The following is a 27,341-nucleotide window of genomic DNA, read 5'->3' as shown; positions in this document are numbered from 1 at the left end:
GCCCTGAATTTGAGAAAGTTTTTAGGTGTTTTCCCTGCTTTCTCTAGTTCATATATCTGGTAATACTGATAGCCTAGTTCTTTATGCATACAAAACAGAGCAGAAGCAGTAAAATGTGCAAACTCCTCTCTAAAAGCTGTGTGAATATATCTTTACTTGGAGCTCCAGGATAATTGAGTATTCTACTTCATTCAGTTCCTGGCAACTGAAGCTATAGTTTTGTGATATATTTACCAGCAATGGAAGTGAACCAAGATCAGCAATTCTTTTTACAGAAGCCACCTCACAGCAGTTATATAGTAAGCATTTTGAATTAGTAACTGAATTCAGTTAAGTATTTTAGAAGTAAAAACACTTATTCACTTGTACCCATCTTCTACTGACATTTTACAATCCCATCACATTTGATACAAAAAAATCTCAGGTAAGGATTATTTTAAAAGTCCACAAAGATTAAAGGACATAGTTAAGACTCTGATACTGCCAAACTGTTAAAATCGTGTATTATTGAAAAAATATGATGACAATGATATAAAACAAAAAAGTGCAATGTCTATAACATCTCATAAAGAAATAATCTGCTAAGACTTTTTTGCAGTGTCTGTTGTTGATTTCTGTCACCACCTACTATTTCTGTCAACACGTGTTATCAGTGGTTGACTGAACCAATACAGGATGAAGAAATCACTGTTTAAAATTATCACTTCCGAGTTTTCCTCAGTTGTACTTCCTGCTATAAATACCATGTGAAGTGACTGGCTTTTGTAACATACCACTAAAAGAAATAAACTTAAATTTCAAACAATTTATTTTCAACATCATTGTAAAACAAAAAGTGTTTCAAATTATTTCTGTCTCTGCCCGTTGATTTTTCTAGATGTGAGCCTGCACACCAGCACAGTGCCTTCAGCCACCAAATAACGTCACTTTTTTCATACCACTCCTCTTTTCAGAGGATACAAAGCTAGGATATCTCTAATCGCCTCTGTGGGCTTTTAGCCTCTTGAATTTCAAAACATGAGGGAGAAAAGATTACTTACTACCAGAGATGTTGCAGTTATTAGCTACAGGTCCTTAAGCTTTCCAATTTCTTAACCTGCAGAAGAGGTGGTAGATGCAAGAAGGGAAAGCAGACTGAGGTGTGAGGTGTCCTGCATAGGACTGGATTCTCACTGCAAACCTTCCAGTCTCATCTGTGTACTGACTTTCAAAAAAATAATTTAACAAGGGCCACAGATTTACATAGCAGAACATCCCTCAACCTCATTGTTGCTTTTATTTCCATTACCAGCACTGTTATCAGCAGGATGTAGTCACAGTGGATGTGTATGACCAGGAAACAGTGAAATTTGGCTGGCAAGGAACACGACTATGTTCTACCTTCATAGTTATTCAGCCAAGGACTAGAGAGTAGGGTATACAGCCAAAAAAAAATACTTAGCATTTGAGTTGGTAAGTGCAACAATGCTTAAGCATTTGTATGTAATATCACATTTGACTGTCACAAAGGCTGCTGAAAACAGCAGGCCAAATAGGACTCCAAATCCATTATATCAAATCTAATTTCCATTAAATCCCTGTGTCAAATCAGAATAGTGTGAATTCCTTTTCTGCTAGCAGGGGATAAAATTGGGGAGGCAGGGAGAGACACAGGTCATGAATCAAAGCTACAGCACAGCTAGACCACTGACTGGTTTCTCCCTGCTACATACCTTAGCTATAGGATCACTCTGAGTTTTGTGAGCTTTATACATTGCTACCTTAAAAATTATCAAGTGGGAGTTCTCTGCTTAGTAAACCATAAAAACATTTTCTAGTTAGCCTAGTTAGTTTTAGTAGTAAAATCACCTCTCTTTAATATTTTTTACATACTCATGTGTATGTATATGCACATATATACTTTCAAACGTACATACGTAAAATATTTCCACCATGACATGACAATCAATATTTAAACAACCATTTTAAAATAAAAGTTCAGAGACTTTATGTCACCTTACCATAAAGAGCTTTTGCACTTGTTCTTGAATTCTGCTCCCTCTCTGCCTGAGAAAATGTTGGGGAACCATAGCCACTGGAAGAAGAAAAAATCTAGTTAACTTCTGTATAGATGTATTTGCCACATAGAAACAGGCATTGAAAAAACGTCTCTCCTTATGTAGGACAAGACATACCTACATTACTAACAGAGGTAACAATACTGGACATTGGTTCTGCACCATGAATACAATGAAGAGTGTTTCACTTAGGCTGGAAGTCCCTCTGAGCTGCTTTTTTTTGCATTAGTACATCATGCACAATGAAGGTGTGGTATATACATAGATACTACCATAATGTAAGTAATCAAAATCAAAATAAACAATAATAATTAGCAGCAATAATTACTATGCCAAAGACTTGGTAGGATTTTGTGGGTTTTTCCTGCATAAACAAGTGTTAATTGGTTTTAACAATTTTAACTGCTTTTAAAAGTACTGTTATTATCTACAACAAATGAAAAGGCAATCCAACTTGCTTCTAGTATAACAAGAAGAATGAGTCATATACAAACTCACTTTAAAGAGACAACATCACAAGAAGCAGATGATGGCACAGATGCCCTGCTCCAATACAGGAATACATGTTCTTTGGCATGAGATTAGGTCAATTCTCATTATTACTGTGCTATGAATGAGCCTAACGCCATGCTTTTGATACAGGGAGCATCTTCCACTTTCAGGTAACAGTTGCTCAGTTCTGTCTATGGGGAAATGATATTTTCTTAGAGATGGAGGATGCAGCCTCATCTTTTATGCAGAAAAATGCATTCACTCAGAGTTCACTCAGAGTTAACCTTAAACACTTCAGGCACACGAGGACCTGTCCCAGTAATATAAAATTATGACTAGAACAATTTATTTTTCTGTTCCAGATGGTTCCATTCAGAAACACAGCATTATCCTTACACTAACACAAACACCAGGCAGATTATATCTATCAGCTTGGTTACATGGTTTGGCAACTGCACATTCTTTTCATAGAAATTGCCTTCATATTATTCCAATGGGATCTAATAATGATAGCTCTATCAAAAATTAAAGTGTAAAGAAGAAAATATCTGTCCATAAAAGGAAAATCAAAGGCATGACCTTACTTCATTTGAGGAAAATAACTTCCATATCCACCAGGAGGGGTGTTTGATATATGTCCATTCATTCTTATTGTCACTTACTGAGGAAAACGATCTGGGAAAAGAAACAACAGCATATGAATTTAAGACTTTTAAAAGACGAAGGTTTAATACAGATGTAATACAAACCTAATGAGAAAAATTATGGTTGAAATAGGAAAGGAATTGCATCAACAAGCTCAATTCTTATTTGTGTTGTGATGATGCCTTAAAGACCTGTTATGTAACTTTTTCCAGTTGTAATTTGATACTTATTGCTTCAAATAATTTATAATTTAGTGAATAAAGTTATTATTATTGATACAGCTGTTTCTAGGAATAGCTTTAGAAATAAAAGGCTGACTAAAGAAAGAACAACATCTACTGCAGAAATGAACAAAATGTTCCAAATGACAATCTTAACAATTGAGCATGCTTGATTTTAACCCTCAGTTCATGTCTTTCAAATGAAACTTTGAAGTGACCTTTTGTCACGTACTCTATGAAACTTATCAGCTGAATTGTTAGATGCATTATAAAAACAAAACACAATTGTTAGCCCAAAGGAAACTTGATTAGCTATTTTAGGACTGTAAAAAGCCCCTCCCCCCCCCCCTTTTTTAAAGTAACATTTAACATCCTGAAAGTTTGGCATGACAAATGAAACTGCCTATATAACAGTAATACTCAAAAAAGCTATGATGAAACAGTTAACAGAATGCTTTCTCCCTTTAATTATGTGCACATTGAAGTTAAAATTGACTCTGGAAAGTCACTTTCATAAGCCTGTAAACAATTAACAAATCTTCATTCATATTTAGCATAGACAAACATTCTTTCATTTACACATATATGAATAATATATACTTGAATACTTCTATGTACCTCAACTATTAAATAGAAAAAAATATTTATTTTGACTCAGTAAATATTTCCAAAGTAAGTACAGCCTCGTTTGTTGTACTAGTGACACCTTATCCCATTTTACAATGAAGTAGCACCTGAATGACTGACAATATACACCGTATTTTGCACCCACAGATGTTCTTCAATTTTCCTCTTTCATGCAAAAATGCAATAAAAATAAGATTCTGTTCTCAGCTCGAAAGTCTTCTGTCAGACCAAGAGATGTATGAGCTCTTCGGTACTGAGAACAGCGTAATTTTCACATCCAAGGACTACTTGACATCTCCTAGCTTTGCTAACTGCATTTCAGGTAGCTACAACTGAGCTGTGCTGATTATGTGCCAAATGTAAACATGTGGAAGTGTGGTATTGAATTTAACGAATACATACTAGGTAATTTTATTCAGTACCTCTCTTCTTTAATTTTTTTAATTTTAAATCTTTGATTGTTCCTTGCAAAAACATCTTAACTGACATACCCATTATTTACTTCCATTTCTTCCGCACTTCCCCACAAATATATTATATATCCTACTTTGTTGCCCATTTGGCTGCTCTAAGACACTTTTTAAAGAGTGAGGTACTTAGCAGCTATCTCCAATAAATTACTATCTGTGCCCAATGCTGCTCAATTTATTAGCAATTACAAACCTTGTGAAGCATCCTGAAATTGTCCTATGACTTGAAAGAACAAAAATGTTCGTTTTCTCAGCAGAATTTGCTAGGTCACTGTGCACTTCTTGTTCTGTTTCAATGACTATATGAACCAGAGTTATGCAGAGTGCATAGCTCAAACTGCCATTAAGCTCTTCAACACTTCCTATCAGCTATTAAGTCTTAATCGTCTGTAACCATTGTTCAATTTTGCTACCCTGCCTAAGAGTAAGTAGATCCAAAAAACTCACTCAAATTACATCCGCTGCCTTTCAGTATCCCCTTACTTCTGCTAATTTCCATTCACAGTTCTATAAAGATAATAGTTAATAATTCTATTGCCAAACTCTTCTCATTTGTATTTTCTTTCACAGCCCTATTGAAAACAAATTTCGCATCTACTTTGAAGTGATATCCAGAAAAAAACTTGGGTTTAGACTCCCTTAAAAATTATTTCACTCCTCTGACATTTTAATTTGACAAATGTTTGGTTAGTTATTAGTATTCCACTTTCACAAAAGTGGTGAAGCAGATTTAAGTCAAAGGAACGTCATGTATTAAAACTGAAAGGTTCAATCTTTGAAGTTAGAATAACATACTGAGTTTTAAAGCAGCAATGAAGCTGAACAGCAGATTTTCACACTATGGGAAGAAAAATGTCTCATGATTAAATACTTGCCCATTGTAAGACATAAAACCACTTAGAGTAAATGTAAAAAGCTCGAAAGTTATATTTTTAATCAAGTGATAATGAAAATCTGAATTCAGAAATTTTGTGCGTTTTTAAAAAACCCCACAAAACTCAACAACCCAGTTTGTCCTGCCAAGTAAGCACAAAAGTTTTAGTGAGTTTTAGCTGATATGCAAACAAAACACCACTTGTTATTTGACAGTTGAGTAAAGCCAACAATACTTCCTGTTTCTTATGCAATTTTCCACTGTTACCAAAAAAAAACCCCAAATGCTTTAGAAATGCCAAGACAACTACTCTGACATGACAATTTCAAGAGGATATACAAGAAAGCTCCTGAATATAAATACAAACAAACCTGTTACAATCCTTATCATTAGCCCAAACATTTATAACTGCATCAAAAAAACTCCTAATTCCCCCAAATTATCAAGCAATTTAATCTCTTTCAACATATATGTTTCCCCCCAAAAGACTAGTCAACATTTTGGGAAAACATGTTGAATGTTTTATTAAGTGCATGATGGAGAGAAAGAAAAAACATAAAAGGATAACAACGTGAAATGCTTTGTTTATTATCCACTTGTACAGCACTTTCTGCTGTATTTCTCATCACAAATGCTCTTTCATCTCCCACAGAGTCCTGTAGCAAAAGTCAATTCATGCCCACTACAAAGCTATTGTCATCTGGGAGTCTATTAATAAACTCCACTTCCTCTTTAATCTTCCCTTTCACCTCAGCCCAGAAGTTCACAGAAATATACGCTGGTGTCCTAGACTTTAAGATAAACATCCTTCAAAATTAACTGTATGATCTGTCTTTAAGTAGGCCTGAAGTATCAACAGTTTACTTGTGAATATGTTGAAGAATGGTTATGTCTTTGTCAGGATCATCAAAAGACATCATAGATATTCTGAACAAGAAATAAATAAAAATAGTAAAATGAAATAAGAATTTAAGAAGAATAATAAGAAAAAACTTAATTAATAAGATAAACATTAAGATATATATCTGTAAATATATTAAAAGAATACATTATTTTAAACAGTAAGAAAATATTTATAGCCAGGAAATTTCTAAAAACAAATAAATACCATTCTCTTCCTTCAGTATAGGAGACTGAACAAAAAAAATTCACCTCAGACTTCACTGCTGCCATCAGCTTTATTTTTTTAAGGGATTGTAGCATATTGATAGTAAGCAGTCATATAAATGACAATGGTCCAGCCTTTATAACAGACAACTCATCTCTAAGACAGATATAATTTGGCTCTTTAATTATTATTCAGTAGTTACAGGTGGTCTAATTCCAATCATGATGAATATTATATTGATATACAATACGATTATATAAATAATAAATATTAATTTTTTAAAATGGCCAAATGTTAAAATATTCTTTGCTTTCGCCACCTTACAGAACAATAGTCTTTGAAAGCAATACATTGTTTTCAACAAGATGAGACATTGACTAACCACATGTTCTGCAATTTAAATTCCTAGTAGAAGTCTGAAGGTAACAAAATCCATTCATTTATTAAAAAAAAAAAAAAATCCCTTTTCTAGAACAGCAGAACTATTTCAATTAAAGAAAATGAGCTATTCCCAAAGACTTGTGTTTTTTCCACTCATCCTGAATCTACTGGTCCCACCCAGGGGCAGAACACAATGTCAGATGGAAAAAAGAATAGCTTAATACTATGGTTATTTTAGAAATGATGTTGCAGTGAGGGGGAAGGGTTAAGGGGAGAAGAATGTAGGGGAAGGAAAAGGAAAGCCTAGAATGGTTGGAACAATAATTATCTACTAATTAAGAAAATATTATTAGTAACAAGTCATTGATATCACATTCCCCCAAATCCCTCAAGAATTCTTCCCAAGCCACACAGCAGACACAGGCTGTAACTGGAGCTTGTGGTCCACGAAAATGAGTGGACTATTACAAGGTAAGACTTATCAGGAGCAGATCTGACATTGTAGCAATGTCAGATAAGGACACTTTTTCTCCACCCTTTCCCTTTTAAAAATATTACAGAACAACAAAAACAACAAAGAAAATCAGATGTATTCATGCTACACTGCAACTCATTGTGCATTCCATAAAAATGCTTTACTGCTATTCCACAACACTCAGTACTGCTGTCCTACAGAAAGCAGAAAAACTATTTCACTTGCTGAATGACTTAGTATTTTTCATTTGTTTCCTCTTTAACCTCACCCTGTTTACCCACACACCCTTTCTTAATGCTAATTTTTCTAGTAGATATTACTTTTAACCTTCTTGTTTCTCCACGTTGAGGTAATTTCTTTAGTTACTCCTCATATTCTTGTATTTCGGTGTCTTCTTGTGTCTACCTCGTCCTTCTAAGAAAACATTCTTCTATTTGTACCTCGACTCTAGTCACAGATTTTGCAAATGGGAAACTACTGACAGAAATATGTCCCACGGAGCCAGATAAAATATTGCTGTTGCCTTCTGCTTCAGGCAACAAACAAGAGCAAACTGGAGTTCTGCTGGCTGTTCAACATCTTGCCTTGAGGTAAACACCAAGATGCACATGCATGCATAAGTTAAGTGTTACTTTGGAAATGATCACTGGGGTTTTTCCATACTTGGTACATTAATACCAGAATTTCTCTGAGATGAACTGCTACTGGTTGAGCTGGCAGCAGCTTTGTACTGTAATACTTTCCATTTTCTTTTAAGGAAATTAGAGCAATCCAAAAGTCAGTCAAAAAGATGACGGCAAAAATCACATAGAAGATTTAAAGCTAGACTCTACAAGCAATGCAGTCTGAAGACAAAACATTTGGATTAAAATGTCCATTGCTCTGCTTGTTGTCATCTTTGTTGCTTTTAAACTTTTGTGAATGATAGGGCAGATGAAATTTTCTGGGAAAGGAGTAGGTAATCCAGGATACATTCTTGTGTCCAAGCATCAGGACTTCAAGCAAACATGTTAATAAAACAGCCATAATAAAATAATTTTGAAAGTGCTGTTAATTTCAAATCTTCTCTGGATTAAGAGAAGCTGTCCAACATGGCCATTAGTAACAATTTTACTACATCATAGTTTATACAAACCTGCACTGAGTTGCATCCTGAGTTTAGATTTTAGTGCATCCCCAAACAATCCTTTTGCTGAATGTAACATTAGCTAACGGGGATGCTTGTTAAAGAAACCGGGGAGCAAGGAGAAAAGGACTGGATGTACCTCCTTTCCCCCCCTGAATTCCACTCCTTATATAAAGATTAAAAAAAACCCAGAATATCATTTACCTGATTGTCTAAGAGAGCGGAGAGGTAGGAGCATTTCAAGAAACTAATGACTGTGACAAGCGAATATGGCTCTGGCCAGGCAGGGGACAACGCTCTATAACACACTCCACTGCCCAGGAGAAGGAATTTGCAAGTGTATTCACCTCCACCTCCACACAGCAGTGCAGGAGATGAGCTCAAACAAGATTGATTTTTCAATTTTCAAAAAGTATCTTGATTTTCATTGACACTTTCTGAAATCTAACATTTATCCTCAGTCCTTCAGTAGAAGGAGTAGGCTAAATTAATCAGTAGTATTCTTTTCAGCAAGTGGGAAAGGATAAATTTACTAATAAAATTTGGTGAAAAAATTATCAATTAAAGTAGGAGACTCTATATGTTAATACAAGACCAGTCTTCTGATCAAAAGTTGTTAGATAAAAGAGAAAAACTAGTAAGATAAAAATGTCCTTTAAATCTTCTTTTTCCCCACTATATTTTTTAGTGATTCACTATTAAGGAAATTAACATTGTGATTAAGATAGGCATCTTTTATTTTAAGAAAGAGGAGGAATACTAAGAACAACAGGAAGAAATGACTTAATAAACTTCGGCTATAGCCTGTTCATAGATAGTCTTCTTCTTATCACACTAATAAAGACCCTACCTGAAAACAGGTTCTTATTCTGGCATGGCAACCTATTTTCATTAATTTCGCTCAGGTCTGGGCCATGATTTATAATTAACCATATTGAAGGGAAATAAAACAACTTTACAGATACAAAAGCTTCAAAGACTTAAAATCCCTATTGCAACAAAGGAACGTTAATAAATATGCCAAGCACTGAAGCCACCACTCACTGCTATTTTTAATTAGAGAATTAACCATTTCATCTAAAGTAAGACAAGTATTAATTACCAAGACCAGCATAATTACACAGACCTTGAAGAGAGTATCACCACAGCTGGAAGACCAGGATCTCATATAAAAGAAAATAAAGGAAAATAAAAAAGAGAAACAAACCCAAAGCCACCCACGAACCCCCCAACCAAACACACATATCTCCCCAAAAAAAAAGCCAAACAAAACTCCCTCTACACATACAGAAGAACAATCTAAAGAGGAATGCATCCATAGCACATGAAGGAATTTGTAGAAGGAGGTAGGAAAACAGATTTCAATGTACTACAAAAAGCAATGTCTTTGATAAGTCTACCTCAAGTATTTGAAGAGGATCAAATAAGAAACTGCTCCAATGGAAAAGGTCCTGGTTTTAGAGAGCTACTAGCTTACTGCACCAGAGCTTACTTTGGCACCTTATTTACAGCACTCAGGAATCCCTGCACAGCCGTGCAGAACTTGTGCAAAGAACAGTGAGAAAACATATCCCATGGGACAAGCCCCAGCACCATCGCTAACTTCTCCCTTCCAGAGTTCAAGGAACAGCTATGACAGCTGCAAAACAGAAAGCTAAGAAGTAAAATTCTATTTAAGTTTAATATTTACTGAAATTCAGAGCAGTGGTTTTCAATTTGTCTTTGACTTTGAAGGCTGCTGCTTCTATTTCAGACCTGAGGAAGGGTCCAGATATCTGGAAAGTGTATACTTTTTTTATTTTTTCATCCAAGTACAAAGCTAGCAAAGGATACTAATTTTCCTCACAAATTATAATTCTAATATGGCTACAACAGTGCACTCAAGACCTTTACCTGAAGGAAGACGTATAATAATTTGCTCAATCACACAAAAAACAAAACCCCACCAAAACCACCAACCTGACTTGGAACCACAGGCTGTCGAATACGGTTGACCTAACACAGCTACCACAGTTTTGTTTCTCTCCTCCACACTGCCTGCTGTTGAGGTTTTTTTCATTACTTCCTTTTATTCCATGTTACATCACACTTAAAACAATATCATTAGATTTCAAAAGAGGGCACTCCAGATACCAATTTAATGCAGCACACATCCAACAAGTCAACAACTGAACTTTAGAAATGAGAACTTACAAAAGACACTATAATACATGTTTAGATGGGCCAGCTGAAAATTTGCCATTCCAGATGCCATATAAGCATGCTTCCCATCACCTTGAAGGCATCACATCAAAAAGATGATGAAATTTGGACATAGTTTTCCCTTTCAATTCGAAAACAGGCTGTGAGTGTAGCCGATGAAATATTTCTGAATAGTTTCTTACACTGTGTTGAGAAAACGTTAAGATATTATAAGATGTACTGTAAGTATATAAAAATTAATGATGTCTTTTGTTGCAGTGTGTCATTTAAGATTAAGTTTTCCTCTCAGTCTGGCCCAAGATCAAATGAACTCCAAACAGAGTTAGAATACTGTTTGCTGCTGCAAGTTGACCAAAAGAAACTGGCTTAACCACCTAGTCGCATCTACTTGCAAGCTTCACAGCTGTGTCTTGACTTCATTAAAATTGGCGTGGTAGAGTTCATAACAAAAGCTGAACTGAAACTATTGTAATGACATACTCCATGCAGACAATTAAAATTAACACAGAGGAGGAAAAAGGACAGGAACACTCATCAGTGCCTCTCTAATATACTTTAGTAGAACTCTAGCAAGATCTAATTCTTGTTTTCACAAATTTACTTCATTTTTGGTTAAGCTGCCATATTAGCTTTTATCCTGTAGGCCTTGTAGCCAGAAAGCAACACTGCAGTTATTGTGGTCTCAGCCATGGAAACAGATGACTCCTATTGCAAGGCTCTCATTGCTCCCTACTTAAATTCCATTAGCTACTGACTTAGAAAAACCAAATTCTAGGTTAGTAGTAAGTTATAATCTTGAATTAAATGAGACAAAAACAGTTGAGTAGGAGCAACATCCACTGATTTCCCAACTATCTTAAAACACCCAAGCTACATATTATTGTGAACCACCCTTTGATGGTATCCTTTGATGATATGGACCCAGCATTGTTTATGAAATCTTGACCTGTTCCACAAGTCTGAAAAGCCTCAAACTTTACTATGGCAATGGTTCATATTCTGTATCTTACTGTAAGATTTAAACCCTCCATGAGGCTATAAAAAAACCTCAAACAAAAAGAAACAAAAAAACAAGCTCTTCCCATGCAGTTCAGTGGGAATAGCGACAGCTATGTTTAATAAAGGTGAAAAATATAAGTACAACTTAAAAGATTTTCATCAGATCACAGCTCATTAGCAAATATAACCTGAAACATAGGTTCACAGTGGAACTCAACAGCAAAATTAAAACTCTTTAATAAATTTAATAAATAAGCTCATGCTATTCTAATAATGCTGATTAACTCTTCCAATGTAATTCTATGATTAAGAAGGGCCTAAATCAACTAATGTGCAAATCAAGCAGCAAATGAAGCTTTACAAGGTTGATATGCAAGGGCTCACGAACTTAGGTAACACAGAGTCATAGAATCATAGAATGGTAGGGGTTGCAAGGGACCTCTAGAGATTATCTAGTCCAACCCCCCTGCAGAAGCAGGTCAACCTAGATCAGGTCGCATAAGAACACGTCCAGGCAGGTCTTGAAGACCTCCAGTTAAGAAGATCCCACAACCTCCCCGGGCAGCCTGTGTCAGAGCTCCCTCACCTGAACAGTGAAATAGTTTTTTCTTATATTTAAATTGAACTTTTTGTGTTCCAGCTTCATCCCATTACCCCTTGTCCTGTTGCTAGATACGATAGAAAAAAGGGATGTCCCAACCTCCTGACACCCATCATTTACATATTTGTAAATATTAATAAGAACTCTTTTCAGTATCCTCTTTTCTAGACTGAACAGCCCCAGTTCCCACAGCATTTCCTCATAAGGAAGATGTTCCAGTTCCCTGATAATCTTGGTGGCCCTGTGCTGGACTCTCTCCAGAAGTCCTCTGTCCCTCTTGAGCTGAGGAGCTCAGAACATGATTTAAAACAAACACTACCATCAGACATTTTGGAGATTAAACAAGATTTTAATGCTAGAGAAGTTTGTAGAATGTTTATATTCTCATATGTAAAATATTTCCCTAATATTTTTCAATGTATTTTTAACATCATGTATACGGGAAATGATTAAATAAACATAACCTAGAAAATATTTTTACTAATTCCAAATCCAGTCAGTATGGTTCCTAAAGGGGACCAGGTTTTCACTTATAATGCACAGATAAAACACATGAGAAATAGAACTGTCCTCAAAACTCTATATTTATGATGCTGTAGGGTATAACAGCAACATTACCAACACCTGTGATTGAAATTTCCATGTCCTACACCTGCATAGAGGTTTGACTCTGAAACTGGTTTATAGACACTAGCAACAGAAAACTCTATATTATCTTTAAAACTTAACTCTGTGTTACACGAATCCTATGTCTTTCAATGTCAAGGGGCTAGGAAAATTACTTTGTCTTTAAAATATGGGGGGAAATGTTGCTCCTGAAGGTTGGTATCTAAGTTGCCATCAATTCATTCAACTGAACACTATCTCTTATATTTTTCATTAGTAGTAGGAGATAAGAAGAGGCCTAGATACACAGTGTACACATAGTAGAGTGGTAACAAAATTAAAACAATAGGGATTCTGAAAATAATAGCAGAAGAAAATAATTTGCTTTTTAAAAAGAACTGTAGAATAAGTTGCACTATAAGCTATTTTAAGATCTAGCACCAGTAGCTACTGACTTTTGCAAACCCTGTTTGGTTTTCCCATCTATAGAAGAATGAACCCATATCACCATCAATCACGGGTGCAAAGTGAACTAGTTGAGATATTCAATTTAATACTGTCAAAACCACAAAGAATTCCATGACATTGGAAAATATGCTCTGTAAAAAAAAAAAAAATCATAGAATCATAGAATGGTAGGAGTTGGAAGGGACCTTTAGAGATCATCAAGTCCAACCCTCCTCTATAAATGTTAATAAGATCTCCCCTCAGTCTCCTCTTCTCCAGGCTAAACAGCCCCAGTTCCTGCAGCCTTTCCTCATATGAAAGATGTTCCAGTCCCCTGATCATCTTGGTGGCCCTGCACTGGACTCTCTCCAGAAGTTCTCTGTCCCTCTTGAGCTGGGGAGCCCAGGACTGGACACAGGACTCCAGATGAGGCCTCACCAGGGCAGAGTAGAGGGGGAGAAGAACTTCCCTTGACCTGCTGGCCACACTCTTCTTGATGCATCCCAGGATGCCATTGGCTTTCTTAGCCACAAGGGCTAAACATTGCTGGCTCATGTTTAGCTTATTATCTATCAGGACTCCCAGGTCTCTCTCTGCAGAGCTGCTCTTCAGCAGTTTGACCCCCAGCCTGTACTGCTGCATGGGCTTGTTCCTCCCCAGATGCAGGACTCTGCACTTGTCCTTGTTGAACCTCATGAGGTTCCTCTCTGCTCAACTCTCAAGCAGGTCGAGATCCGTCTGAATGGCAGCACAGCCTTCTGGGGAATCAGACAGTCCTCCCTGTTTGGTATCATCAGCAAACTTGCTGAGGGTACACTCTGTCCCCTCATCCAGGTCGTTGATGAAGATGTTGAACATGACTGGCCCAAAACTGGCCCCAAGATATTTTTCAAGGAAACATTACTTTTCTTTTTTACCCTTCTACACTCAGAAAATCTAAAAATCACTCCCCACTTCACAGCAGAGTGGTATAATGAATACGAGAAGATCCATGTGGTTGGTTTGCTCATACAGAATTGTGAAATCAAATGTCTAGTTCCTCTATATCATACAGCATTTCCCTGATGTGTTTTCCTCCTGAACCATTAATTTGAAACAATAAACTTCAAGGACAACTTCACCTCACCTAGGGTTAAAAACAGGCACATGACTGTGCAGTAAGATGTGCGACCTTGAACACAACCTACACAGTTCTCAGCACTTTCAGACAAGCAATTACTCACCTGCATCCAACCATCAGCTGGAGATGGTTGTTTGGATCATTGAAATGCTTAAGCATCAATTTGTTTTCATTAATGCGCACATAACTCAAAGAGACTATATTGTAATTCTATGAGTAAACAAAAGGAGCTATCTTAAACAACTGATCAGTCAACACTGGGGATATTACTACTCAGCACAAAGTGATTCAAGTGTAAAACAACTTAGTGAACTGAGGTCACAGCTGAATGAAGTCACACCCTGCCATAGTGTTAACAGTGCACTTCTGTAACTCAGCATTGTTACGTATAAGAAAATAGACCAAGCAGTAACAGATTCCACAATTTGTGGCAAGAAAATTTATTTAAACTTTTGGTGTTTCATGTCTCTCATAGTCTAGTTTCAATTACTTATGTTCCTCTGTACAGATAAGATTTTCTTCTCCATTAATCAGGGCCAAGCCTTTTCTCTACCTGCATTACAATAATGAAAACATATGGCCAATTGATGTCAATTTTTTAGTTGTTTTTTTCTTTAAAATTACCTGATCAAATGCAGAAATATTATTTTTTTTTCCCCAAACCAATTTAATTCACATTCACATAAGATAGTACTACCCTGTATTTCTTTGGTACTTCTAATAGATGATACTGAACAGAACTGTTAAGACTTCACAGGCTGCTCAACTTTCAATAGCAGTGATACTACCACAGTGAGTTACACACATTGAATTGGAATAAGAAGGAAACAAGTATTATCTTAACGACTATTTTCCACAATGTCCTTATCCTCTTGGCTACACCCAGCTAGAAAACAAGCAGAGCTCTGCAAAAGATGCTAGAGAGAAAGCATTCACAGATTTTTTTTGAAGAATGAAGACCTATATAGATAGAGATTTCTCCCACATTGTAGACAACTATGAAATCCTGTTTATTATAAAACTTCACCAGCTCCTCACCAATTATTAAATTTTGTTTATAGAGCTCCGAGTTGCCTATACTGTTAGATATTTTCTATTTGATGAGATTGAGGAGGATTTTTTTTCCTTTTCCAAAAGGCTCACTAGATAAACTTTAAACTCATACCCAATTTCAAAAGCCAAATATTTGTCCTACACAAAGCCTCCATTCAGAGTCCCTGTTTTTATATCAGTAAGAAAAACAGTTGTGCCCTGGATAATTTCTTCATGTATGCCAAGAAAAGCACATTGGATTAGAGCCAGAACCTCCAGCAAGCACCCAAAGACTTCTGAAATCCTATGGAAAGCACAGCTTTTTTTTTCTCTACTTACCCTTTTTCTATTTGCCATTCCCAGTTTTCATTACATATGTCTTTATATTACTGTAAGAAGCAACTAAAAGAGGAAAATAAGACTAAGGAATAAAAAGAAAGGTTTTAAAGAAGTTCTTATGAAAAAGACCTTTCAGATATCTTTAGACTAATGTTAAAATGTAAAGCACGTACCCTTCTGAACTTCACTCTAAAATTACAGAAGATACTAAAGTATATTCATGTTTTAGAGGTAAAAAGAAATAAGAAACATACTGATATAGATATTAAGGTAACTATGCTTTCATGTAGGACTATCATCAAGATGCTTGCTGCTTAACCTAGGGCAGATATATGGCTGAGCCAGAACTTGGAGAAAATTCTTTGGAAGTTATTCAGATGAATGGGATTTACTGTGCCTGTGTGCTTCCCCAAATCACAAGGTTTTGCTAAATAGTTTCGCAAACACAGAAAAAGGGGCTGAAAAACAAAGAAATCATTTCCCATCCTCAAGGCAGGAACAACTGTACTAAGTTACTTCCCAAAAAGTAGTACTTCTCAACCTCTTCCTGGGGTCACTACTGACAGAAGCTGAAAATAAGCCTTGGAAAACCAAGGGGCTCATTAGCCTTTCTCTGGAAAAGTTTTTCTCAATAAATAATCTAAATCCTTCTTGTAATTTAAATTGACTTGATACTATCTCTATCTACGGCATACCCAAGAAACACATTCAGTTCTTGATTTTAGAAAAAGAGAAAAAAGGTAACAATAATATATATCCAGTGTTAAATCAGGTTTATGAAAATACCTTGTTCCTTAGTCTTGTTTGATAAAGATAGTTGGCTTGCTACTACCTTCTTTCTCTTTTATAACTTATCACTCATATCAACATTGCAGTAGGTCTACAAGGATGTCATCTTATGCGTATCATGTCATATGTTTTCCCAGCTAAGCAATCCAAAGTAAGCAGACATCAACTCCTATTTTCCCATAGGAGCCCACAAGGCAAGTTTCAAGGGAAACAATATCACAGTTACTTCATCTATATATTATCTTTTACTATCTCAGTGTTTTTCTAAAACACATTCCCTTGCTTCTTCAACTTTGTATAACCTCTTCTCTTTCCTCACATTGTTTAATTCAGTCTGATGCTTTCCTCTTCATTGTCATGCACATTTACAGCAGACATTCTGAAACAAAGCAATTCAAGAAAAAATAACCTAACTGTAGCCTCAAAAAAAGTTCCTGCTGTTGTCCAAAGATTTTAAGGCAGGGACTCAACTTTTGATCCACATTGTGACTGTCCATCTCCTGTCTGATTCGGCTGGATGACCACTGAGATAAGTAACACTGACAGTTGTAAATACTGTCTTTCTCAATGGAGGTACAGAAAGCATTAGAGGCAGGTGGTTTTATGAACATGTATGGTAATTTGTGTTTCTCAGCTTTTGCACTAAGGTTTCTGAAAACTCAGTCATTTACATATAGATTTAAGTAAAACAGCAGAAGTAATTACTGTTCTAATTGCCTATGCCCTCTTTCTGCCTTCCAAGGATGCAAAAACATTACGTAAAATCTCAACTTCTCTCCAGGAACTAGAGCTTGAAATTCAGCACAGAAGAGCAAGCTGCACCCCACAGAGGCTGAGGTTATGGGCCAAAAATGATTTAGCACAGGGATAATGCATTTTACTGGAATAGCAAGAAGGTTAGCGAATGTCTCATCTTTGCCCATCCACAGCTTAGATAATCCCCAGGCTACTCACACTTGGGTCACATTCTAAAAGCTTTCATCACAAACCAAGGAGGTAGCTCTTAAGAGACTCCCTACCCAGAAGTGGTACTTTGCAAGAGCCTGCTGAACAAAGGCCAGCTCTTATATCTGTCAGACATTTTCTTACTTTAAGAAACCGATCTAAACAGCTTTTTAAATCTTCTCTCCAGACTTGTCTTTACCTCAAAACCAGCTATACATATGTTACTTCCCCAGTGTACTAACCAATTTTTATTGAAAAAAGAAGCCACAACACGATGGAAAACCTCCACAGAGTACACTCGGCCGTGCAGAACAGTGTGGATTTTGCATCAGAGGTGCCATGTCTCCTGAGGCTGTAGCCTGCGGTTGGACACCACCTGCCAGATAGCAACATAGCAATGGCACCTGGTTTTACTGAATCTCCTTCAGCCTGGTCTGAAACACTACATTTTGTCCCTTGTTTCTACAAGCAAGTCAGAGAACTGCTGTCTTCTTCTGGAGTAAGACAAGCCTCCCACTGCTCCTGTGGATCGCCTAACCCTCAGCAAAGTGGCCTCTGGGCTTCAGTTGCTCAGGCGCAGTGAAGACTTGGATGAGGGCAGAGGCTCTGTCACACCAACAATCTGCCCCATATCATGCTCAGCACACTGTTCAACCCTATGAAGTGGGCTTTGGAAATACCCACGTAACAGCTGGTGATGGTCTGTGAGAACCTCTCCTAAGGCAGAGTTGGCCCATACTCAGCACCACATTCCTTTTTCCCTGATATTCCTTGCTACAGCAAGACTCAGGCCCCCCTGTAGCCACCTCATTATGGGCCTGGCTCCACATCCCATCAAGTCACCTTCTCTAGAAACAACCCTGTAGGCCACCCACCTCACCTACCCTGGAGACATCACAGCTGTTGCCCTCATGAGTCACGCAGGAGGGCAGATGGGAGTGAACCTGTTAACCGGGTTATTGAGGATTGGGAGGTCACCAAATCATTTGCTGCCAATGCGTAACAAGGTCAATACTTTTAGCCAAAGGCACTAACACAATTAACATCTAGCCAAGCAGGCCAAGCCAGCTACCTTCATGCCCTTTCTCAAAGGGAAAACAGCACGGCTGGAGTCCAGAGCACTGAAGGTGACATTTAGGCAAAATACCTATCTAAAACCAATTTGCTTCTTTTACCACTATTCAGCTGTGTGACTAGGCTCAGTATATTAATATCTCAGCCAGTACCAGCCTCCCAGGTGACGTTAACAGCAGACATAGGTACCCATTTTCTCTGGACAAAGTTAGAAAAACAGAGTATGTTCACTGCTCTAACCAGATTGGGGAGGTCAAGGATTACAGAAATTGGAAAGGAAGAAGGCCATTGGATTCAACCCTTTTCTTGCCCCTTTTCTGGGCATGAGCTTTCCAGTTTTACTGCTGGAGCAGTATGTACCTCTTGAAAATCTTACACCTAAAAATAAAAAAAAAAAAAGATGAGACACAAGAGCTCTTCTGCTGGCAGAAAACTTTGAGCGCTACCATGTTGCCCTTCCCCTCCTGCTCACGCATTGCTGTAGTGCCTGTACAGTGCTCCCATCACTCAGGAGTAGACATCACTTTGGATTCTCAAGCCTAGCTGAACAAAAGGCATACCAGGTTTCAGCTGACAGCCTTACAACTTGATAAAACCCACATTCATTTGGAGAAGATATCAAACACTTATTATCCAATAGTGAGGAGAAAGCTTATACTCTTGTAGGCTCAAATAAGGGCACTTGTGGCAAACAATCTTGAAATCACTTATTGTTTCAGAAAGACCAAGGCTGTCCCCATCTTCCTCACTGCCTCTTTTTGCACTGAAGAGTATGTATATATCTGTGTTTAGAAAAAGCCCCCAGAACATTTGTATGCTTCTGTAAAGAATATATTAGAAAATCTTAGATGTGGGGGAGGGAAGGGATCTACTATTCTACAAAGAGGGAAATCCCAACAGATGTCCTAACATCTTTTCCTGCTGCCCAGATCAACTGGCAAGCACCAGGGGCTCCTGTGCAGTACGCTCCTGCCAAGTTTTAGTATTTCTTAGCAGATGGCTCCTTCTCACCATGCAGAGGGCTTTCCCCTTGTCAGCACCAGGAGGTTTCACATCAGCTAGAGGCAAAGGCACCAATTTGCCAGGCTTTGCAACTAGCTCTCTTCACACCTGCACCATCAACAGCATGACCCCACTCTCTTGCTCAGACTTGGTGCAATCTGGAAGCTCAAAATATGCTAAACATCCACTTTCCTTTTAATCATGAGCAGAAGCGTCATCACAGCCCTAACATATATGATCAGACAGCTCTGGCACGTGACAAGAAGGACAAAATTCTCTGATAACACAAATCTGGGGTCACCAATGGCTCTACTTCAAAATTACAAGCAAAGACTACACAGCATCTTGATTCTCAGTAATGAGAATCATTAAGTCTAACACATTGAGGCAGACGATTCTTGCTTTGAATGGTTAACAAACAAGTCTTTAACCACTAAATTTTCCTCAGTTAGTAAGATAGTAACGCAGCTCTCATGAGAGAGGAGATGATGCTCTCTTGGACAAGCTCTTGAAATGGAAATATGTAAAGTGTGATATCACATAATTTGCACTTCCCTAACATTAGGCTTTTCTTATCAAATGTTCCTGTTTTAATGCACTCCAAGGGGATATTGCCCAAGATGATAACACATATGACGAAGAAAACTAGCCCCATGCAATATAAAAACTAATGCCAAACTGACCGCGAATGTTTTTCCAGGGGTTATTTCCAAAACCGTCCAAGCGGAGGCAAAGAACAGAAGAAATCTCTCACTCCTGACTCAGGCTCTTGGCCTGAACACAACATGGTTCATTACTCACAAACAGCATTTGGATACCACCCCCTCCCCAGGAGTACAGTGCTGTAGATTGGGGAGGAAGCATCCACAGCTTCAGATTTGTGGAAGATAAAAGACTGCATAAAACTTAATGAATTTGGGATACATTTTAAGCCACAGGAGTAAGATAGGAAACTGTAAGCAGTATAATTATTTTTTTGGTATTTTTTAATTATCTTGAGAGCAGTGTATCTCTACAATATATTTTGCCTACTGTCCACATCCCACAGAGTTCGAGCCAGCTGTGTTGCTCTCTTCCAAGCCTACCAACAAGGTCACTCCCACTTTATTTTTTATTCTTCTTTGTTGCTCCCACTTCATCATTCATTCTAAAAAGAATCCAAATAAAGACTCTAAAAAAAAAATCCCAGTTAAATTTTAATCCTCATTTTTTTGCACACAGAAACCAGACTTTTGAAAGACGATTTCTAACAAAGAAATATTTGGATCAACGGTTTGATAATTAAAATCAAATTGCAAGACCAGAAAAAAAAAAGACCTCTCTATAAGGTTTGTAAAAATAACAGAACTCTGTTAGAAGATGCAGATGACACTGAAGAACCATTTAGAAGCAGGATGCAAGGGATAAAGTCACAACAATGTACTGAGTATGAGAATACGTGGATGCTGAAATAACTATTCAACATGGAGAATCTTTGCAAGTCAACGATGAGATAGGCTAAATGATAGCATGAATTACAAGTGAAAGAAAACTCAAAAAGAAAAAGCATCATGAGATACAAACTAGTCATTCTCCAGATAAAAGGAGAAGTGGAAGGAGGCAAAGGAACCATAGAACAGTCAATTGCCCAGCTTCCACTACTCTCTTTTAAATACTGATTTTGAAAAATATGCTAATTTCATGAGAATCAAGGCACTTGCATGCACCAAGACATTCCTCAGAAAAAAACATGTTATAAGGAATATCTGCATGTGTGGTAGTGCTGGACATTTCCATCACCTTTAACACTCTCTTCCAAATGCCTCACTAAATAATTTATTTCACCCCAATATGCTCCCAGGATTAAATCTCACACCATGTAATTTAAGCATTGCTGTTCAAGGATCAGTCTGCTCAGGATGCCCAAAATATTAATTAGCCTTGCCCAATTAAAAAAACCTAAACCAGGAAACAATTGTTATTCTTTGAATCCTCCAAACTATGAGAAAAAGGTTTATGAAAAGGTATTTAATCTTTTCAGAAATTTACAGTCTTCCATTTCTTCAATTACTCTTGAAAAATTGCACTGTCCCATGTTTTGTCAATACAACCTTTTCTTTGGATATAAAGGGAAAAATAATCTCAATGATCAATATCAGGCTGATCAAAGACAAAACTCAGACATCTGAACTTCATCGTTTTGATCGGTTTTGAGAATGAAATAATGAATATATAAACTTGAGAGCCTGCTCCTATTTTAAATTGCTAGACCAAGTTGGAACTAATGCATGGCTGGCCTCCGGTTACATCAGCTTTGGGGTTTTTGACTTTTCACAGTGCCTACTGTATTGTGTACATAAATAATTTTTATTTGTGTGTTTTGACCAACTCGCATAACCAGAGTCTCTGGGAAAGGAATCAGAAAGTAACTGTTATGTAATATTACAGCTATAAATGGTCTGTGTTGAATGAGGGTTCCGCAGAGGTAAAGCTTAATCATTTACAGCTTTGTTTCTGAGCAACTAGATGCAAAGGTCATTTATTACCAAGAATTAATATAAATCACTGGTTTCTATTTTTGCAGTGCAATCATCAGTACTCAATAAAAGCTTTAAGGTGAGTAGAAGGAGATACCTATCCTTGAATAACACCATGGAACAAACTTTATGAGCAAGAGAAGAGACAGAAGATAAATATATCTGCCTTAAGAAGGGGAGATATATTAAAAAATAAGAAGAATAGACATACATTGTCAGACACTTTTTTGATTCTTCAAACAAAAGAAGTTACTCAGGACATGCCAGCAGCTCTCTGAGCAAGCCATGAAAGCAAGAGCTCTCTGAAGCAGCAGGAGCTGATGATCCAGCATGTGCTGGGGATGTCAGAGGCACCTTGCTAATCCTTGTGCCCACAGAGCTTGCCACACACTGGCATCATAAAACCTCACAACACTGTATAGATTGCGTCATCATTCAGATGACACCATCAACACATGTAACTCTACCCCACCCATGCAGCTGTCCTCCACTGCAGGATCCTCTTCCGAAGCACCAGCAAGAATGCCTTTTGCTGGCACAAATGTCAGGAAGACATTGCTAAGCTAGAGACAGGAGCAGCATGAGCAGCAGGCACAGGCTCACTTCTCCGTGCAGGCTCATGCTGGGGAGGAACAGTAAAAGCATACACTCTGTGAGCCAAGCAAATCCAAAAGTTTCAAAAACAATACACCTGGGAGCAAGTGGAGCAATATTGTTGGTGTCATCTTTTCCAACAACAGAATGATCCCCAGGACCAGCAGGGAACTTGGCCACAGCCACAGGATGCACCCAGTAGTGCAGAAGGGCCTACTTGCCATAATCCCCCTGTGACAAGGGAATCTGAAACTGGTAGTTATACTCTATAGCTTGGACAAGATTTCATCCCAAGATGGCTCCATATTTGTATCTTTACTGCAATAACCATGGTGGCCTTAAAGGTATCTCCCACTGCGCATAGGAACAGATTATTTGTTATGGTCAGCAAAGAAAGGAGAAATATCATGAGAATAATGATAAACATGGTACAAATTAAGGCATAGTTCAGGGCAATATCTGGACTCTCCATGGTATGGCTCACATGAACAGTGCACATCACTGGGGCCAGCACCCTTACAAGTTCTCCAGAGTGACGGCAGCAATAACTATCCAGAAAAAAAGCCCATGTAATTTGAGGGAGTGTAACTTTGTAATACATGCATTAATCATACAAGTCAAAAGAGCACAATTTTCAGTACCTTCCTTCTGTAAATATAGTTTCAGGTAACTAAGGTTTAATACCACAAAAAACAAGAACTAAGCCCTGTGTTGTTTTCACTTTCAAGGAGGCATTTGTACCATTTTAGATTTATATTTATTGTTCAAGTTCTAAAAGCATATGATTCTTCTTCTACTTCACGGGAAAAAAATACTATGTAAGCTACTAGCAGTTAATGTAGAATAAACATATTAGGAGGGTATATATCATTACAGCCAAGCAATGGTGATTATACTTTCTGATCATTACAGTACAAAACAAATACTTAGTTATATAAGGAATGAAAGTTCAATGGTTCAGAACTATAACAAGTCAACTTGAACATATACAAACGAAGCACCAAGACAATATATTATTGTAGGAAATTTTATTCTGCTGGTTAAGTGAGCTCACCCTGCTGTTACAGAGTTGTTTTTAAATGAGCATAAAGGAATAAAAGTACATTACTGACCTACTTGATGTAAGGAAAAGCTACAAGCTAATCCAAGGTTTGGTCTGTATTTCGGGGTTTTTTACCCCAATTCCCCTGCCACACATCCTACTACTATTTGTGTAGCTTTAGTAGTAAACATTTTGTCTAGCTTATTTTTAAGGAGAGGTGAGGAATATGAATTTTAAACAATTTTTTTTTAAATCCATACACATAATTGATAACTCATAGAAATAAAACTAAGTGATTTATCAAGACCCTTTGCACATCAATCTAGGCAAATATATTGAGTTTCAAAAGAGAGATATATGCTTAACTCTCCTCTGTCTTTTAGCCTCTGCATCACCTACTATTTCCCAGTTGTCTGCTATGTACACCAGTTCTTTTACTCATAGCAGCTACTTTTTAATTGTTTAAAACGCAGTACAAATTGCAGAATAATCTAGGTTGTGAAGGATCTCTGGAGGTAATCTAGTCCCAACCTGCTAATCAAAACAAGCCTAACTTTCGAGTTAGATTGATATATAATCTATGAAACATGTTCAGTAATCACAATGGCTCCTCAAGCCACCAGAAATTCAGCAAATGATGGAAAAATATCTTCTGACCATCAGTAAAATAAACTCTCTATTTTTGGTCCAATGCTTATATCTTGTTATATTTGGATGGGATTGATAACAGAAGTAAAAGTCTTGGCAAGAGTGCAGCTGCTGACCTCTGATTCAAATGCAGTTCAACAGCACTTTAGGAAACCTGGAGTTGGAACAAAAAGACTGAGGAAAAAACAGCATAACAAGAACAGATGGTTGCAGGAATCCAGAAGAAGGCGGACAGCATGGTGGTGGTGGGTGGACTGGGAGTGAAGGTCAACAGAGCATTTATCTGGAGGACAGCAGCATAGTTCCATTGGTTAACACATGGAACAGTTCCTGCAAACCCATTTAGTATGGCTTGTATGGTCCCTGGTGACCTGGAGATCCCAATTCATGATGACATCCATATTCACAGCAGCCTTGCTGCAGCTGTTTATACATTTCCTTTAACCAAGACCTCACTGTGGGGCCGTGGGGAGGAGAGAGATTGAGTTACAACAAACTCTGTCCTCTAGTGCACAGCAGAAAATGAACGCTTACTATCTAGCACAGACAATTTCTCAGGCTGTAAACTGATATCATCACTTGGGATTAGCATAATTCACATATATATATATACACACACACATATGCATTTCTATATTTATTATATATTTCTATATTATATTGTATATTTTATACATATTTAAATAAGAATAGCAGTAACTCAATATGTCCTATGTTTGACTTTGCCTCTTTGGACTTAACACATACATTGAGGATACAATAAGGAGCTATGCCAAGTGCAACAGGCTGTACATTATCTAATGTTTCAACCGTACTACACTACAGTTTTTCATGATTCCCACATCCAGAAACAAACTCTCTTAAATTAACAAGCTTGGTAATGGTCACTCAGGATAGCATTTAAAACAGTGTGCATTAGAAAGTGTGTCTAACAAGTAGGAACAAATTTTGCTGTTCACATTTTGATCGTATTAGAAAAATTAAATAACTGTTTCTTCACCAGCAACAAGAAGAATGTTCTGAGCAAATTCCAGATACTTCAACAAATCACAGAGCTTAAAATGACCCATTGCTTAAGATCCCTAGTGGTTGTAGCAGTTCCTGGCAAACTGAAAACATTTTTCCTTCCACATTTCCTCCCTGCAGAACAGCTGAATGACCTTTCTGGTGGGAGATGGTCAGTGTAGATGAGAAAATAGTCTTTGCAACACTGAATCACTATTTGATTTTAATTAGTAAACTCACATTTGAAGACAAAGCTAACTTTATAAAAAACATTTAAGTCCTGCAACTTAAAAGAAGATGCAAGAGCTCCAAGAACAAGTACTTGATCCCCCCTCACCCCCAAAAAAATCCCTTTCTGAAAGTCAAAGAAGCAATAGCACAAGCAACCTCAAAATCATCTAACTACTACACCAAAAAAAAAGAAAAAACCTCATCCAATCAAATCAAACAAACAAGAAACCCAAGACACAAAGGGAAAGGGATGGTGGTGGAACTTACTTCACATACCCTTTGCTTTGCCCCATACATTGCAAACTGACATAAATTACTTCAGTCTTTTGCAGGTTACTTTAATGATTTGGTTTATTTCTATTTTTTGTGTTTTCCAGCTTCTTACAGTCTCCTGTCTGCCATGAATAAGCAAAATCTATCAACAGTTCACCAGTGAGATCAGACAGCTTCTTAATCCCCTAGAGTGGTGACTTTCAAACTTTTGGATAGTCAGCTCTCAGCACATATTTTCTTGTTTGTGGGTTTTTTTTTTTTAATACACACAGGCATCTTTGCATTCAAATTGATTGCTTTACCCTTAAAACAAATCTCTAATTAATCTTAAACAATTATATACTGTGTGTTACGTGCCCTCTAGCCCCAGAGTATGTCTCAAAGTCAAGATAAGAAGCTGGGCCAGGAACTACAGAGTATAAATAACATACAGGTACAGTTGCCTCAGAGACTGCTAGCCTTGAATTGTGTGGCTGCAGCTGTGTCCCAGGAACCCCTGCATCAAGCCATGATCAGTTCACTTCATCTAATTACTCTTGAACCCGTTTTATCCTCTCTCTGCCGCCACACCTATCTCCTTAAAACATCATATATTTAGTAACTAGCAGCAATTGTTCCTTTCAACAATTAATATCAAATCCTGAAGTTCTTACAGTACTCAGACAAAACATTAGTATAATTAACTGCCTGCATTTCTTCTTTCCCTTGTAACTCATTTCCAACTAAATTGTGTCTTCTCCTGTGCTTGCTAACAATACAATTCTTGTCATTTTGGCTACAGAAGACATTATAAAAATAAAGTGAAAAAAATCTGCACATACAAAGGATAAATAGCAAAGTTTCAATCAATGCTTTGAGAGTAAAAGGAAGCAGTCTTATAAGTAAAAGCATAAAAACAGCACCTTTGCACTCAGTAGATCTGTCTCTGGTGAGCAGTCAGGAGTGATTGCTGCTGACCAGTGAGATAAATAAGGTTCTACTACTTTCATGCTTGTTTGAAAGAGGATATCAATGCTATTGTTGTGCAGCAAACTGAATGCTACTGTCTTCTATATAAAGCTAAGTTCTTCATTAATTTTTCAATTACATATCTGCAACATTCAATAACGGGTAACAGGATACAGACACAAATGTCAGAACATGTTCCACTCTGTAAAAACTTTATGACTTGAAAACACTCAGAAAGGCAGATCAGTCTATGAGATTGGGAAATGTTTAATCCAGAGCCAAATAGCCATTCCAGCCTCATAAAGCTACTTCTAAACAAGTACTTCCCATACCCAAGGGCTGCAGTTTTTCTTCATAAAATGCGACAGATACAAGCAATCCTTCAGGAGGGAAAACTAGAGCAACAAATCAGTAAGCCAGTGCATTAGTATAGAAGATTTAACAAGCAGTTT

At 37.3% G+C, this 27,341-nt stretch overlaps 1 protein-coding gene across 6 annotated transcripts in view; it reads right to left on the bottom strand.

The window, feature by feature from the left end:
• Positions 1-27,341, bottom strand: part of EPS8 (EGFR pathway substrate 8, signaling adaptor) — a 133,454-nt gene that overhangs the window by 50,224 nt on the left and 55,889 nt on the right. For all 6 annotated transcript variants that reach the window (XM_061988861.1, XM_061988860.1, XM_061988865.1 and 3 more), the window contains 2 exons: positions 3,134-3,224; positions 2,001-2,074 (listed from right to left, as the gene is read on the bottom strand). In XM_061988861.1, the coding sequence (XP_061844845.1) occupies positions 2,001-2,074; positions 3,134-3,195 (136 nt within the window). In that variant the 5' untranslated portion in view covers positions 3,196-3,224. The remainder of the gene's footprint in view (positions 1-2,000; positions 2,075-3,133; positions 3,225-27,341) is intronic.

The sequence above is a fragment of the Colius striatus genome, chromosome 1, assembly GCF_028858725.1.
Source record: "Colius striatus isolate bColStr4 chromosome 1, bColStr4.1.hap1, whole genome shotgun sequence".
NCBI lineage: Eukaryota > Metazoa > Chordata > Aves > Coliiformes > Coliidae > Colius > Colius striatus.
The sequence above is the reverse complement of the archived record's forward strand: the minus strand, read 5'-3'. Positions and strand labels throughout refer to the sequence as shown.